The 17,668-nt window shown below is 37.0% G+C and overlaps 1 protein-coding gene across 1 annotated transcript; it reads left to right on the top strand.

The window, feature by feature from the left end:
- The first annotated feature begins 186 nt into the window (after positions 1–186).
- On the top strand, positions 187–17,335 carry trmt44 (tRNA methyltransferase 44 homolog). Its single transcript, XM_058395232.1, has 11 exons — positions 187–609; positions 704–818; positions 2,869–3,088; positions 3,315–3,383; positions 3,553–3,660; positions 4,021–4,092; positions 8,057–8,163; positions 10,429–10,612; positions 11,956–12,322; positions 14,857–14,973; positions 16,597–17,335. The coding sequence occupies exons 1-11, from the start codon at positions 279–281 to the stop codon at positions 16,815–16,817; spliced, it is 1,911 nt and encodes a 636-aa protein (XP_058251215.1). The 5' UTR covers positions 187–278; the 3' UTR covers positions 16,818–17,335.
- Positions 17,336–17,668: the final 333 nt, after the last annotated feature.

Raw genomic sequence — 17,668 nt, 5'->3', positions numbered from 1 at the left:
ATACGTCTATACTAAAGGGATCTGTGGGGTTTAGTTTACTGTTCAGTGGGTCCTTGGTCCTCCAGGGTTAATAGAAAATGCAAGTGGACCAGGCGTATAAATAATAAAAATAATATTGACTCTTGTTTCCTTATGGACTGTGCTTAAACAAGGACTTTTACTTTGAAACTCGTAGTTGCTGCTAGCTAGCCTGACTGTAAACATGAACTGCTGTGACTAGAAGCAAGTTCCATGTGACTTTTTCCGGTCGGTAATGTCGTGCTTGTGGACTCTGTGAGATGAACCTCGAGGTTAAATGCAGACCCGAAGGCTTTTGGTCTGCGGTTGATGTTTGGATAAAGAAGCCTCATGTAGTGAATAAGCGGCTGTGCGGAGCGACAGAGACCGAATACAGAGACGTGAGCAGTGAGGAGCTCGAGCTCTGTCTCTGCAGCCTCACCGGCGTCAACCTGCGGGAGTTACCGGGAATCTTACCTTTCCTGCACGCGCACACCGCGGCCACGGGCCACCAGACTGTACCAAGCTGGAGTGTAGGGGGGAGAACCATTATCCCTAAAGCAGTGATACAGAGCAATGGCCCAAAACTGTACAAGGAGATTGTTGTGAAAGGTGAGATGAGACTGAACTTGGATAAGTAGTTTGATTTGTTTTTAGTGTGTTGCTTTCACTTCATGCCAAAGTCATTCTGAATTCTTCTCCCCAGATCTGAATGGAGAAACTGTGACATTTCTGCCAGTTGAAGAAAACAGTGAAGGCCACATCATTCTAAGGGAAACTAATATTTATCAGATCCAGCTTCAGAATCAGACGGATGATGGGTGAGTGCCTTCTCAGACTACTTTAATGAGGATCAGACAGAAACACTATACCTGAAATGGGATAAAAGTATATTTAGAGGAAACTTAACCGCCGAATGAGAGAGACGCACTTCCACCTTCAGTTCATTACACCTAGGGTTCCTTCATATTACTTATAATGTGCTGATTCAGTGTATTGATTCCCGGATCAGATGCTGGATTGGATTTGAAAGATTTTCTGATCAACAGATATTTTATGCATCTCATTGTGCTCTTTTATAGGCTTCACTGCATGCATACGAGCCATGTCAGGAACACGCCTTGCGGCATCCTTTTGCACATGAACAGAAAAAAGGATGTCTTTAATGACATTAGATTTAGGTATTAAACTGTTTTCACGAGTGTTGTGGTGACATACAGCTCTGAAAAAAATAAGAGACCACATGGTGTCACAAACCATCAAGCAAAGCTGAGCTGTTTACATTTTTGCAAAAAAAAGAGTGGTATAAAGTTCCCCAATGGCAATGTGAAAAACTGGTGGAGAGCATGGAGCCAAAACACATGCAAATCAGGGTTATTCCACCAAATACTGATTTCTTAATGTTATTTACCCAAAGCATTAACACAATTTGTTTACAAATTATTTGCATTTTGTTTTATTTGGGTTATTAAAGCTCTGCATATACTGCATGATCTTGGGTTATTTTGATGTGTTGTCATTTCCTTTAAATATACACTATAAATAACAATAGTTATATTTTCAATTTAGGAGAAATATTGTTCACAAAAAATGAAACAAAACTTTTCATCTCACCAATACATGCACCTGTAAGAAAATAACATAAGAAACTGATTATTTTGCAGTGGTCTCTTATTTTTTTTCCAGAGCTTTACATGTAAAACATAATGTAAAACAAACCGAAAAAACTCTGGCATAACAAGGGGCTAAATTGAGGCAGGACATGGTCAACTGAAAGTCGACTGTAATGGGGGAAAAGGACTTTCTTCAAACTCAGCATCTCTTGAAATGCATCCTCACTTTTACAGCATGTAACACCAATACACAAAACATTTGTATCCTTTTGCCCGAGATGGTCCTTTTTTATCCTCCTCAGATTATCTGTCTTCGTTTATTGCTTGGTTGCTGTGATTAGTTGACATTTGCCTTGACATTTGCAGTAATGATTATTTACCCACTGTCATTCAGTGTGCAGGAGAGGAACTTCACAACATGTCAATCCATTTTTCCGAATAGTGATTGCAATTGCTTTCACAACCAGTAAAAACTATTTCTGATTATGGGCTATTTTACAGTTGCATCTATTTATGGTCCATATGGGACATAATGGTAAGGCCAGACTGGCTCAACTAAATGGACATCCACTGATGTTTCTGGCCAAACTGTGTTTTCTGTTTCCTATAACTCCCTATAAACAGAATCTTATAAGCACAGTTATTTAAAGGATGCTCAAAATGGCATGAATATCAATACAGGTCTATTTATTGCTTGTGATAATGATACTACTATTTAGAATTACTTTAAACATATCAAAATATTTCAAACATGCACGTGCATCAATGAGCCTTGACCCTGTCGCTGGTTCACCACTGTTCATTTCTTGGCCCACTTTGGATAGATACTGACCACTGTAAACCAGTAACACCCCACAAGAGAGTTTTGGAGATGCTCTAGGTGGTCCACGTCTAGCCATCACAATTTGGTCTTTCGTCAAACTCGCTCAAATCCTTATGCTTGCCCATTTTTCCTGCTTCTAACACATCAACTTTGAGGACAAAATATTCACTTGCTGCCACCCACTAACAGGTGCCATGATGAGGAGATACTCATCACTATATTATTCACCTGTCACTGCTCATAATGTTATGCCTGATCGGTGTATCTGTACATTTCTGGAAAAACTAAAGATTAAAGAACTAAAGAAATGTAGCTTCATATGCATGTTAAGTCTTCCTCACCGCCACCATCATCATCATGTATTGTGCAGCTGTGTTATAATGTGTATGAAGCTTTATTATCATACTCTTGACTGTATATTCCTGTCTTGCTTAGGATACTGTCTCTTCATACCCTGAGACCTGATCAGTGGCATAGTGATGGCGTGGCCTACCCTAAACTCACCTGGCTGACATCAGAGCTTCTTCCTAAACTAGCACGCTGGGCCACAGAGAGCAAAGCCACGGAGTTCAAGAGCACTCTATCTGTCATTCCTGTCGAGAAGTACAGCATTCTCTACCAGCAGCTGAAAAACAAATATAAAGAAATTGTCAAGGTAAAGAAATGCAGATCAGGTTTTAATGTTTTACACTTAGATTTAGTTTTCTACTTATCTTACAAATATTTTGTACAGTTTAATGCTGGAAATTGTTTATAGATTGACTTTTGGTTGATTGTAGTATATCAAAAACTGCTATAAGATTGTCTAAGACTGCAAATGAGTTTACAGGGTTTTTTTTAAAAAAAAGCTTGTTTGTACAGTAAATACAACTGTGTTTTAGGTTTGGCCTGAAGTTACTGATCCTGAGAAATTTGTCTTTGAAGACGTTGCCATTGCTACATATCTTCTTGTAAGTATAACCTTTTTCAACTGTGTTGTGTTGTTAATAAGTTTTACAAATATGTTTCCATTGCACAATGTAAGGTTGTACCGTTTGAGTAAGTTAATAATATATTATACAAAAATGTCCGAGTGATGTGTTGAAAGGAAATCAACCTGGATTCAATGCCACTGTGCAGGTTTTATGGGCTGAAGAGCGGGCTGAAAAAGGAATAACATCCAGACAGTCTTTTGTGGACCTGGGTTGTGGAAATGGACTTCTTGTCCACATATTAAACAATGAAGGGGTATGTCTTCACTGGTATATTCATTTGTTGTTGTGTTAAATTATTAAACCCTGCACCATGTGCGCTCAGTCCAGTCTGTGAATGACCTTTGCCACTGAGATCATCTAATCTACCAAGATTCATTCAGCATTAAAATCAATGACACGGTAGGAGCCAGGTGAAGAGGATAATGAAACCACCTAGCTTTTCTTTCACCTTTTTAATCATACGCCCCGATTAGAAATCTTTACCCTTCACAGTCTCCCACATGCGTTCACACTCAGATGCTGAAATGTAATTACACATAGTAACCTTGGGGTGCGTGGGCTGATTAGTCACTGATTGTGTTGGATAGAGCAGTTACAGACTCTTGTTTTACAGCATCCTGGAAAGGGAATTGACATTCGCAAACGAAAGATCTGGGACATGTATGGACCCAATACACATTTAGAGGTAAGAGACTTAAACCAGCATACATTCTGCATTTTTATGATTAATAAGAAAGAGAAAAAGGCGTCATTTATTAATGGATAAAATATCTACAGTTGGGTTTAAAACATTTGCACAAGAAATCAGACAATCCAATTAGTTTAGAAAAACTTGTGTATCTAAGGAAAGCTCATGAGTTTCTGTCGATTTACAAGCAAGTTAACTCTGTACTGTGACCCCTGTCTGTTGTCAATTTTATACATGAATTTTATTTTAGCTTATTTAATTTAATGACACACAAATCTATAGACGCAGTTGATTTTTGGTAATGACTGTAAAGAATATAATCCAGCACTGCCATGCATTAAGACAAGTAAGGCCATGCAATTAGGACATACTATGTCTGGGAGATCTTCTCACTCTTCTCAAAAATGTTTGTGGTAGCTGATGCTGCACAATGGCTGAGCTGCATTACTAGAAGATGTTCGAAGCCAATCTTTTGCCGTTTGTTTGGCATTTTGTTAGCTTTGCCTTTTATGGAGTTTTATGGGCGTCACTGAATGTAAATCAGCTGGGCTGAGAATAATCTGTGTACTTAAAGCTGGCATTTATCAGCACGCACACACACACCGATCAGGCATAACATTGAGCAGTGACAGGTGAATAATATAGTGATGATTATCTCCTCATCATGGCACCTGTTAGTGATGTCTCTTATTCTCCACAACTCTAAGGCTGGTTTCCCGGCGCATCTGTTAGAGATACTTTAATAATCTACAACATAAATATGAACTGGCTAGAAGCTCATGCATAAGATTAACATATGTGTTTTGTCATGTAACGACAAAGCAAAGTTTTTTTCTGCTTTCACGGAGAGTATTGGCTTTTCTTAGTGTTTTCTGTGGAAAACAAAAGACGTAAGAATGAAAATGGTCATTGAAGTGATGCATAAAAAGGAAAAACTGCCATTACATGCTCATGAAGTAAAGCATGTTATGAAGCTCTGCTACCAAAGCAAGAGCTCTGCCTTTAAAGAGTTCAGTGACAAAGACACATAAGCTCCTTGGTAGATGTTATGGCCAGTTTCAGATGGGAGAAAGCACCCATTAGTCTTCACCTAATCAGAACGGTTGTCAGAACCAGAGAGTCCTTCAATGATGAGAAAAAGCCATGACTCATTCTCAGAAGAGAGAGAACTACACAACAAAAAGGCTTAATGGCATAGAGAGAAAAACACATTTTTAGATAAAGGACACACTCTTATTAAGAGGTTTAAGAGATTTAAAGATGCAACCGTTTGTCAGGGTACTCCCATTATACCTATCTGGCCTGGATATATTCTTCAGATCATTTTAAAATCTTAACCTTGTCACTCAGGCAATATGCAACATATCATTAATGCAAAATTTGCATACAAGTATATAGGGAAAGAATTCAGATTCATTTGTTTAACAGAACACAGCAGACTTTCACGTTCCTTGTGTTGTAAATCTAGCAGCATTCCTATTAGTTTGCAGTAATTACTAAATAATTCAGAAGGTATTGAATAAGATGCTTGAACAGATGCTTTTACAGTTCCATTCATTTACTAGCTCTTACCATGGTTTCTTTATACCAAATTCCCTCTGTAAATTGTGTTAACCCACAAACCTCCCCGATTATTATTTGGCTAATTTAGTACCTTCTGAATTATATAGTAGTTACAGCAAACTAATCGAATGGGTGTTGTATTTACAACACAGAGGTATGTAAGTCTGATATATCTCTTGTATGTTAAAAGACAATTTGGTGTCCAACATTAGAGAGCCAAATGTATGTGGACACCTGACCAGTTTTATTCATATGTGCTTGTTGAACATCCCATTTCAAATTGATTCCCCCTTTGCTGTATGAAAACCTCCACTCTTCTGGGAAGACCTTCCACTAGATTTTGTGTGATTTTGAGTGTGGCTGTGAGGATTTGTGTTCTTTCTGATACATGAGCGAAAGGCGCTGTTGGTCAAGGCCTGGGGTGTAGATAGTATTCAAGTTCATCCCAAAGCTGTGCAGTGGGGTTAAGGTCGGGGCTCTGTGCTGGACACTCGAGCTCTTCCACATTAACCTTGACAACCCTGATGTCTTCTTGGAGCTCACTTTATGCACAGGGGCATTGTCATGCTGGAATATGTTTAGGCCTCTTATTCTTGTGAAGGGAAATCTTAATGTTACAGCATACAAAGACATTCTAGACAATTTTGTGCTTCCAGTTTTGTGGCAACAGTTTAGTGAAGCCCACATATGGGTGTGATGATCAGGTGTCCACATGCTTTAGGCCATATTGGGTATGTCTCCACAGTGTTAAAATGCAATCCAGTCCAGATTATGGCTCATATAATAAAAAATATTAGAATAGTAGAATAGAAAATGCCTTGCATTATTACTATTATATTGTAACTATATTAAATTGTTATTATTATATTATATTATATTATATTATATTATATTATATTGAGTAACTAACATTTTTGATACTATAATCCACGTTAAATTAAATAGTCAAATTTTACAACAGGTTTAAATTGTACTTTACTTTAATGAGGATGTTTTGCACAGACCTGTAAGTTGGGACTTATAAAAGCTTAATATTAAATAATTCCTTTTGAAATATGAATTTGTTTGCAGGTTCCTCAAGCCAGACCTTAAATATGTAAATCTCTCTACTTTATTCTCGAGGAACCAGTTTCTTTAATGTATTCATCTCATAAGGAAAACAAGACAGAGCTGGATTATTCATAATGTTTTTCTTTGAAAGGAAGCACAGAGGTTGTTCCGTGCTGTGGCTGATGGGAATTGATGTTCTTTTAGGGTGAGCACCCATGTACCAGTGGAGTCCCTGTGGTGCTGAAACATTACTAAAACACCTGATGTGTCCATCAGCACTGAGGCATGCTGGGAGGAAAATAGGATGCCCATGAAAGTGGTTTTGCTCTTCAGTTTAGTTAAATGATGTGACGTGTACATATTTATTGGCATTGTATGTATATGCAAGGTTTGTGGCAAGTTTTTTAAATTATAAATGTGACAGTCTTGACGGTTTTACGTTTCTCTGTCTGTCAGATGATCAGGAAATAGGTTAGGAGTCTAGTAGCCCTGAAGTAGGAGTAACTTCCTGCTAACCATCTGCAATAAATTTATCTAAACCACCATCATTTATTTAGCACTGTAAAGAGTGATATATAATATATCCACTGCAAAATAATCAGTTTTTTCTTACAGGTGCATGTATTGGTGAGATGAACAGTTTTGTTTCATTTTTTGTGAACTGCTGACAATATTTCTCCTAAATTGAAAATATAACTATTGTTATTTATAGTGTATATTTAAAGGAAATGACAACACATCAAAATAACCCAAGATCATGCAGTATTTGCAGAGCTTTAATAACTTAAATAAAACAAAATGCAAATCATTTGTAAACAAATATCATTAAGAAATCAGTATTTGTTGGAATAACCCTGATTTGCATGTGTTTTGGCTCCATGCTCTCCACCAGTTTTTCACATTGTTGTTGGGGAACTTTATACCACTCTTTTTGCAAAAAAGCAAAAAGCTCAGCTTTACTTGATGGTCCATCTTCCTCTTGATGGCATTCCAGAGGTTTTCAATAGGGTTCAAATCTGGAGATTGGGCAGTGGTGTGTGTATATATATATATATATATATATATATATATATATATATATATATATATATATATATATATATATATATATATATATATATATATGCTATATTTAATAGCACTCATTATTAACACAGTATGAAACTTTTTCACTATTCTTTAAAATTGTCGTATCCTTTTACTGTATGAAACTCCACCATGTGAAACTGTTATCATTCAAGCACATCAGCTTCTTTTTCCATTTTCAGCACGAGACGAGTGACTCTCGGTGTCATTACACCTTTAGCCGCTGATAATGAAATGCACCGGGCTCTCTCGTCTATTTCAGGAAAAGGCAATCACGCCCAGCGCTGTGTTCCTCTTCCCTGAGACGGACTGGCTGATTGGAAACCACTCAGATGAGCTCACGCCATGGATCCCCGTTATAGCAGCCAGGCAAGTCATCAGCCGCCAATTTAGTACGAGTGCTGAAGTGCCACCTGATCTCCAGTAAATGACTGCGAAGGGGTTCAAGCACTTATTGCTACTCCTTGGTTGTTTGTTTAAGATTCATTGTCATGGCTGGATTTCAGACCCAGAGACGGGTTTAATAAAAAAAATTGTCATCATGGGGGAAAACATCTTAAAAATGCCCTTAATATCACTGGGAAGGTCATTATGAGGTAATCCACTGCAGTTTGTGGGAGAAATGGAAAAGCAGTGTTGGCATATGTGGAAAAAAAAACCATAATTTGACATATGGTCAAATTAATGGTAATGAATCATGGTAATCTTCTTATTTATATAACCACCAATGAACTTCTAAACTTATCTAAACAGCATTACAGCAAAGTTTTTAAGAAATGACAAATCTACAGTGAGAAATGAGTTGGTTATCATCATCCACAACAGCCTCAACCTCATCACCTGAGGTAAACATCACATCATGCCAGAACTGAATCTATTTGTATAGAGTTTTTAACAATGGACATTGTCACAAAGCAGCATTAAAGAAATATATACATTCAAGGTATACATTATAATGTATCAAGTTTATCCCTAATGAGCAAGCCAGAGGCAACGTTAGCAAGGAACATCTTTCTGAGACGATATGAGAAAGAAACCTTCAGGAAGCAGACACAAAAGGGAAGCCATCCTTTTCTTGGTGACACTAGATAATGTGATGATACATTTTTTATAATTATTATCTTATTATGTCTAAATATTTTTATCCTTTTATAACTGTAGTATATGGTCAATAAAGGTGGGGTTATGCAGCCAGGAAATTCATTCTAGTTTTAAAAAGTCAAAAAATGTCTATTTTGTTGTCACTATCAGCTGATCACCAATGGACTCTTGAGTGCAAAACTATTGTGATTGTGGTCCAAATCTCTCCACTCAGCTGATCTCTGTTCACTCTAACATTAATTCAGTCAGGTTTGTACCATTGACTAAATTTCTCGTCCTAAATATTTTAAACCTTTGTTCTTTGTACAGTGTGTATAATCACATTTCTTTGTTTCTGTCAATTCAACAACATGATGAAATCAAGGTTTTAGACATCTTCAGGATTTGCCTCTATGATTTTACACCTTGACATGACCTTTGAAAGCAGATAAATACAAGTTTATAAATAAACCAAAATAATAACATTCACATGTCATTTTTAGAAATTATTTGGTAAAGTGGTGATGTAGAAATATATATATTCATCATGATGATGTTCTTCATCAGTAAATATTTGAAGGCATTCTATAATGAACACAGAAATTACTCTGACCTATTAGTTGCTCAGGGGCTCTTGGTTGCACAATTCCACTTGACAATAAACAGGAAATTATTTACATTTACATCATTTATTGTCCGGTGTCAACACAGTTGAGGATTAATTCCTTCTGAGTCTGCTTCCTCTCAAGGTTTCTTTCTCATATCATCTCAGGGAGCATTTCCTTGCCACTGTCACCTCAGGCTTGCTCATTAGGGATAAATTTTAGAGATAAATAGTAACTTAATTTTAAACTTTATAATTTTTATTTTATATTTCTGTATTTCTGTACAGCTGCTTTGAGACAATGCCCATTGTTAAAAGCGCTTTACAAATAAATTGAATTAAATATATTATGTGCAGACAAATTATTTTTTGGTCAAAACCTGAACATTTGTCATTCATCCTCAATGATAGTCGCCAGATTTTCCCAATCCACCACACAAACACATGAAGTATGAGCAGTATAAGAAGTGTGCTACAAGTTTCAGGATATGTTTGGCTGATTAAAAGCATTAACTAACATATTGTTTATCTTATTCTAGCCTTGGGTGAATTAAACACTAGGTGGAGATCTTTAGCTTAGCGCATTCAGTCCTATGTTGACTCTTGTTATTGTTTAAAACTTGGCAGTGTACGGGAACCAGATTCAGAACAGTTTGAACATATTCATCTTTTCCTTATATCGATTGAAATATATATTTTCCCTGTTTGTAGGATTGTGATTGTTCTATATTGAGCTAAATGCATTTTGAAGAATTGCAACTTATGACTTGTTTTGAAATAATGTGAATTTTTGCACACACACATACACAAAAATCCCACTCCCAACTGGTTTTCTTGGATCAGCACACAGCTACTGGCCTTTGATATAGAAAACCAAAAGTTTTCTGTACTGTGAGATATTATTTTGAGAACTGATAAATGATCATGTTTCCACATTTTTCTTCGCATAGATCATCCTATCACTGCCGCTTCTTTGTGCTGCCTTGCTGCTTCTTCGACTTCTGTGGAAAATACCAGCGCAGACAGTGTAAGAAGTCTCAGTACAGGGAGTACATAGACTTTATCAATGAGGTCAGCACAGCGTGTGGCTTCCAAACAGACGAAGACTGTCTGAGGATTCCCTCCACCAAGCGGGTACGAGAAACCAACTTTATTTATCTATTTTTCAGAAATAATTATTGTAAGTATTTAACTTTTTATTTTTCTAATTATTCTCTCTTGGTACGGCAAGAGATTTCTTTGAAAGGTAATTATATATCTAATTAAAATAAATATAACTATATAAGAGTTTAAGTTCAAAAATCTGAAAGGCTGAAACATGCATGGCTGTTTGTATAATCTCTGATATACACGCACACATTTGTGACCACATCATAATTAACTGATTTGATTCGAAAAGTTTTAAAAACCATTAAAACACCTCAGCTATTGTTCTGTACAAAGAATGCCGGAATCTTTGTGCATATTATTTATAATTAATTCAGTGTTGATTTTTAATACTGTTTGTGTCTCCATCGCAGTGATCTTATCACAGATTACAATGTAAAGCGAAGTGACTGAAACCTGCTTACCTCAGAAAACATATCTTAAAACGTATACACTCACCGGCCTCTTTGATAGAAACACTTGTACTCCCGCTCATCTGTGCAATTATTCAATCAGCCAATCATGTTGCAGCAGCTAGATGCAAAAAAAATCATGCCGTCACAGCTTAACTTGTTCAGTATGTTCAGTATATTTGGAAGGTCTTGGATTTTTTAGAAATTGTTGGAATCTTCACACGCACCAGGCTCTAGAATTTATACAGAATGGTACAAAAAACATCATGTGAACAGAATGGTTTAAGCTGGATTATGCAAACACAAATAACCAATTTTCTTTACACTCATCGTGAGCATCTTAAAACACACATTGAACTCTGAAGTACCAGTCTTCAACTACCTAGTTATGCAGAGCCTGTGCCCTCAGTATTGCTGTTCTTGTCTGACTTGATGTGGAACCAACAGCCCATCCACCTCAAATCTCTACATTTGTTTATTTTTTGAGAGGGTTTTCTGATCAGCACAGTTGTAAATAATATTTATTGAGCTTTCCTCTGAGCTCAAACCAAGCAGGCTATTCTACTATGACCTTTTCACCTGTAGACCTGCCACTCATTGGATTTCTTTTTCTTTTTTTCTTGCATTGTTTGTTGTAAACTCTTGAGACTGTTGTATGTGTGTGAAAATGCCAGGAGGAACGGCAGCAGTTTCTGAAAAATACCTGTCTGGCATCAACAATCATACCATAACAAAAGTCTGTTTTGTTTTGTTTTGTTTTTTTATATAGGGCAGACTCTGAACCTGTATGCTTGTGTACCAAACTGCTGTGTAACTTAATGTGTAACTTACTGTGGCAAGACAAGCAGCACTTGCTGGAAACTAGAGCCCAAATCCCCAATAAAGTGTTGCGTCATGCTTTTTTTTTTTTTTTTGCAGGTCTGCCTAATTGGGAAGAGTAGGAGTTATGAGCAGGCTGAAGAAGAGTTAGCAGACGTGAAAAGAACAGACTATATTAGGGGACGGCAGGCCTTAGTCCCCACAGTTGTTAACCAGAATGTACACAGTGGATCTCATCAACATGGAGATGGACAGGAGATGGCCAAAGCAGCATGTGACTGGGGAAAAGGATTTCAGCCGAGGGAGAAGATCGAGACAGTCAGAAACTGTGCAGCTCTCCCTAGAGACTTTGTAGATGGTGTCGTCCTGAAGGTAGCGAAGGCCTTGTTGGGACTCGCTGGAGAGAAAACAGAGGAGGAGGAAGAGGACAAGATTGGAAAGGAGAGAAGTAAATGGAATGCTGGAGGTAAGAAAAACATGACATTTCTTTCCCGGTTAGGTGTGAGTCATATAAGTTGTGTTTAAAGGTAATGACTGCATTAGTTAAGGAGCCGTGAATACGATGATATAATTGGGATGGCTGAGTGAGGAGGTGGAATTTTTTTTTAACTTCTTGAACATGTATTCAATTGATTATGCAAGGCAGTGAATGAATGTCTTAAAAAGCACAATGAAAATGAAGACTATGGGGAAAAAAAAAAAAGCCAGGATCACTATCCTTAGTGTTATCATGAAGGCATTTTATATGAAGGGCTTCATGAGTTCATGAAGTCTCTCAGATGAATAGCTTTTTACAACATAACACAATTGTCACTCTGATTTACTATTGCTGATGTTTAAAGTGGCTTGGAGGACTGAAAGTTATTCCGTTGTAAAAGGTTATTTATTTCTGTAATGCTAACTAAAGAAACCAAGGCCAGAACCTGACATCTGAGTGAGTTCCCTAGTTCTGGACATCCTGTACAAATGCACTCCATCACCCTGTCTATTCAGTTACAGTCTGCACTAAGTGCTTTAACTAGTGAACCCCATTTAAAAGCTTTATGTACAAACACATTTTGGCTGTTTCAGTGTTTATCCATCTGCATAGACCGTAACCTGAGCTCAGGATCGAACGGTGAACCTGGAGCTGTGAATTGGCAGCATTATGCTCTTTTACTTTTGCTCATACTATGGAAATTGGTAAGGGTTGCCTTAAGAACAATTATGTTTACTCACACCTTTTAACTTTTTTCTCTTAAATTGACTTCTATGATATTACCTATGTTAATTCTCAATGGCTTTAAGGATACTTCTCCAGAGCTTAAAAGCTGGAGTGTGCACTCACACTAGCGGCAACGGTTGTTCTTGCTACACACACCCAAACGAGACAAATTGCAACTGACTCAAGTGACTTGTTCATTAGCAGTGTTTTCTCTCTAGCTGACTGTGTTGTAATTATGACTTTTGGGACGCCCATATTTTCTAACAAGCAAAAGCAAAGCTCAGTATTCAAACCCTACACTTTAAATCTACATCTATGTCTATCCACTTGCTTTCTCTTAGGATGCATTCCTTTTTGCTGAACATTTTATTTTCTAAAGTTTTGTAGTATCATTTGATATCTAACGGTGCATCTTGCTATAACGTTAATGAATTGTTTCTTTAAGATAAATGACAAAGTTTATCAACATGATCATCCTAGTGCTTCACTTGCTGGTAGAGCAGTAGCTGTTCGCAGTAATATGCGGCTCATATCAGCAGGTGAAGACAAATGCAGTATATCCAATTACGGAAGGGAAAAAAAAAGATCAGTTTATCTTGAATTATGTGGTTTATATTGCTACCATTAGCCATCATAAAAGAGCTGCACAATGCATTTTGCCTGTCTGGGTTAGTTCCTACGTGCAGAACGTATAGAGTTAATGACAAGATGATGAATGTGGCAGAATTTCAACAAAAATTGAATTTTGTCCTCAGTGATTTACAGTAAAGCCGAATAATAAATTCACACATGATCAGTGTCATGAAGCCGGAGACATAACGTAGTTAATACAGATACATTAGCTTATAATTTGGATATCCATATATGTAACCTGAAGCCATGTTTAAAAGGAGGATGGCAGTTTGTGAACATAAACACAAACAGTGAGACTCCTTTCAGCTTCTCGCTCCACCTAGCCATAAATCCCCATTTGTAGAGTGTGTTCTAAAGGGCAGCTCTAAATGGGCTATTGATATTGTATTAGCGCTGCATTTGTGGTGTCTGGCGTCAGGAATTCTAGGGCATTGTCTCCTAGCTTAAATTATGCAGTGTATACAGCAATCCAGCATATTCACTGGTACCTTCTCCTTCTCCTTCCTTCTGCTAGCTTTGACGTTACAGGAATTCAGCACAGCGAAACATCACATAACATGTCCGAACAGGGTTTTGTTCAAGAAAACAAGTTTCACTGAAATGTCATACAGCCTCAGTAGGTGTGCTGACCTCCTGGGCATCATTATAGAAGAGCCGTGCATGTCATTCGACGCTATTTCGGATTCCCCACTGACATCCAGTATGTCACATTAAGAAGCCTCGGGGTTCCTGCTGTTAATAGTTGGCTTGGCCAGTCACTGTGGAAGAGAATTCTGCAGTACAACAGTCACTTCTGTTAATGAGTGGGCCTTGTTACTATGGTAACAAGTCTACAGCTCAGACCGGAAACCCACCTTGTTTGTAACGTCTACTAGAGCCATTAGGAATCTCCGTCTGCTCCTGGTACTAAATTTAGATATCAGGGTTTGCTTGTCAGTACAAATTATTCCAGAAGTCAGCTTGTGTAAGGTTGACTTTTTTGTTTAAGTCAAAAATGATGCACTAAAGACTCTACTCTAGTAGTAGGTGCAATTTGTCCAGAATTCTCTCCATTTTATTTTTAAGATATAAAATGTTTACTCAAATGAACATATTAGCTACTCTTCATGTCAGAAATAATTAAATTGATTCATCTGCTTTCCATCCATCTATCTATCTCTCAGGCTCGCTCTCTGTCCGTGATGTAGCTGAGCTTTTGGACAAGTCCACATTGCAGACACTGAAGAAAGAGTGTGGAGGACTACAGACTCTGCTGAAAAACAACCATCAAGTATTCCGAGGTAGTTGGCAATTTTCCCAAATACAGATTTAGCTTCTATGTTGACAGCCGTTTCTTTGGGTCTGCAAATGTATAAAAACTGAGGCATATTGAAGGGAATACATTCATTAATTTGATAATAGTTGAAGAGATTCATACAAAGCAAAAAGAAATCTGTGCTGCATGCTGAAGTTTCTGTCAGACCTGATACCAAGTTGTCTCTGAAATCTGAAGTTTCGAAGAGTGGACTAATTCAGAGCACACAGCTCATCGTCAGAATCACAAAAATATCTTGAAGGTCTGTCTGGAAGACGATAAAATGGATTTCAGTGTCTCGATTATAGCATAATAAAAAGACAAACTCGATTTGCCAAGAAATTGAATATCTAACTTTTACAGGAATATTCTCAGAAAAGGGAATCTGCTTGCCTTGTTTATCTCTGTCTAACTATAAGGTATAAAAGTGTATTTTTCATGTGGTAAGAAACATTATTCACAGTAGTATAATAAAGACTTGAATTACCTTTGCTTAATTGCTACACTTATTAGAATCCCCTTTACAATGTTTGTTTATTAAAATCCCCTCCTTTACAATGTTTGTTTATTAAAATCCCCTCCTTTACAATGTTTATGTTTATTAAAATCCCCTTCTTTACAATGTTTATGTTTATTAAAATCCCCTTCTTTACAATGTTTATGTTTATTAAAATCCCCTTCTTTACAATGTTTATGTTTATTAAAATCCCCTCCTTTACCATGTTTATGGTGATTAAAATCCTGTCCTTTACTAAATTCACTGAAATATGTGTTAAATGTGAGTAGACATGCACACGGTAAGATTTTCAGACGTGTGTTAATGTTACAGGAGGATGTCTGTAATGATTCTGATCAATTCACACAGGAAAAACAATCTGTATAAATCACATGTCTTCATGATCACAGTGGTCACACTACAGTTCACTAAATGCAGGCTACATACAGCTCATTTTAATACAAACTGATTGTTCTGACCTTTTATTTTTATTTTTTTTATTTGTAGGTCACATGAATGTAATGTCTCTAGTCCTAGGAACTACATATCTTACAACCTAAAACCCAAAGAAGAATCGCTTCTCTGAAAAAAGTGCTTTTTATACTGTGTTTTAGTGATTAAACTAAACCCAGCTAACACTTGGGTTTAGTTTGGTTTTGGTAAGAGATGATAGAAAAGAGCCAAAGCTTTCTCTTTCCTCTGTTTTTATATTGATGAAAAAGCACAATGCCTCTTTTCCCACAGGAATTTTAACATTAATGCAATAATGAAATTACTTTATATCTTCTGGTTGTTTTACAGAAAGTAAAATATGTCGTATTATGTCTAGATGCATACAACATGACCATTTCATACAGGACATGAGATACTTCAAGAAAATTTCATTCATGTAAAAACTAGTCCAAATCTACATAGGCTTTGATGCTTAAAGCTTTTTAACATATGAGAGAGAGAAGACTTAAGTGCAAACCATTTTAGAGAAAAATTCTTTTGTTAGTCAGGATATCAGTAAATCCGTTTCAAACATCTTTCACTTAATCATCCAGTTTTTACATTTTTAAATATCAGTGCTGTTTCAGCATGAGCTCACACTGTGTTTCCTCTTCTTCCCAGTGGAAGGTGGACAGGTTCACATTCGTGACTGGCGCACTCAAGAGCCCCAGACTGATCTGAAGCGAAAATCCCAAATCTTAGGAGCATTAAAAACACGACTCTGCTGGTTCCACACTCACCACCCTGATGGATGCCCACTATCCAGCAAAGACTGTGTTTTCGCCCATGGGCCTGACGACCTCCGACCCTCCACACGACCCCTGAAAAAACACAGGAGCTGACCATGATCGGTCCAAAGAACCTTTGTTTTTTATATTTGAATTGAAACTCCATGAAGAAGTGATTTTGTTTTTCACCTTTAGGTCAAAGGAGAATACAGAGTTATTTTATTTTAGGCTTCAAATATTTGTCTTGTCTAGCTTTTTGTCTTGTCTAGCTTTTTATTTGTTTGCTGTTGTGTGTATAGCAACAGATCAAGCTGAATTTCTCCTTGCAAATCTTAACAATAAACACATGAACTCAATAAGGACCACACAAAACAAGTCTTACTTTTTGAATGTATTTACCCCAATGGGGCATAAAACCTTTTGTGTATGTGCCTGGGGTAGAGCATGCACTAAATGTTAAAAGCATAAATAATTTGCCAAGCCGTGTATGGGGAGGGCAGGCCAATGTGTAGGTTATTGTCCCTCTTCTCAAATGTCACAGGACAGGATGTCTGTGCTCTATACAGTGAACTGAGGCTCCAGGGCTTATGGCTGATGGTGAGGTGTAAAATCAGTTTATTTATTTATTTTAAATAAAAGAACCGTGGATATGTGGGAATAGCACTAGAGATCCTTTGTAAAAAAAAAATAGGAAATTACCCTTAATACTTACAGAATGTCTCAAATATGTAAACTGTACTTAACATATCATATTTACATTTTATATCATATCAAATGTTAATGTTAAATGAATTTCATACTTGATATTGGATATCGGATATCCAGAGTGTATATTGCTTATCATTTGTTTGCATTTTTTTCTAGCACAAGCATCACTTTAGGGAGCCTTTAGCTATAACTGAAGTGCTCAAGTTGCTTCTTGGGAGTTAATTTATAATGAGAATTTTCCCTGGAAATTATTTTCC

This window comes from Hemibagrus wyckioides, linkage group LG07 (genome assembly GCF_019097595.1).
Source record: "Hemibagrus wyckioides isolate EC202008001 linkage group LG07, SWU_Hwy_1.0, whole genome shotgun sequence".
Taxonomy (NCBI): Eukaryota; Metazoa; Chordata; class Actinopteri; order Siluriformes; family Bagridae; genus Hemibagrus; species Hemibagrus wyckioides.
This window is presented reverse-complemented; position numbering and strand designations above follow the sequence as displayed.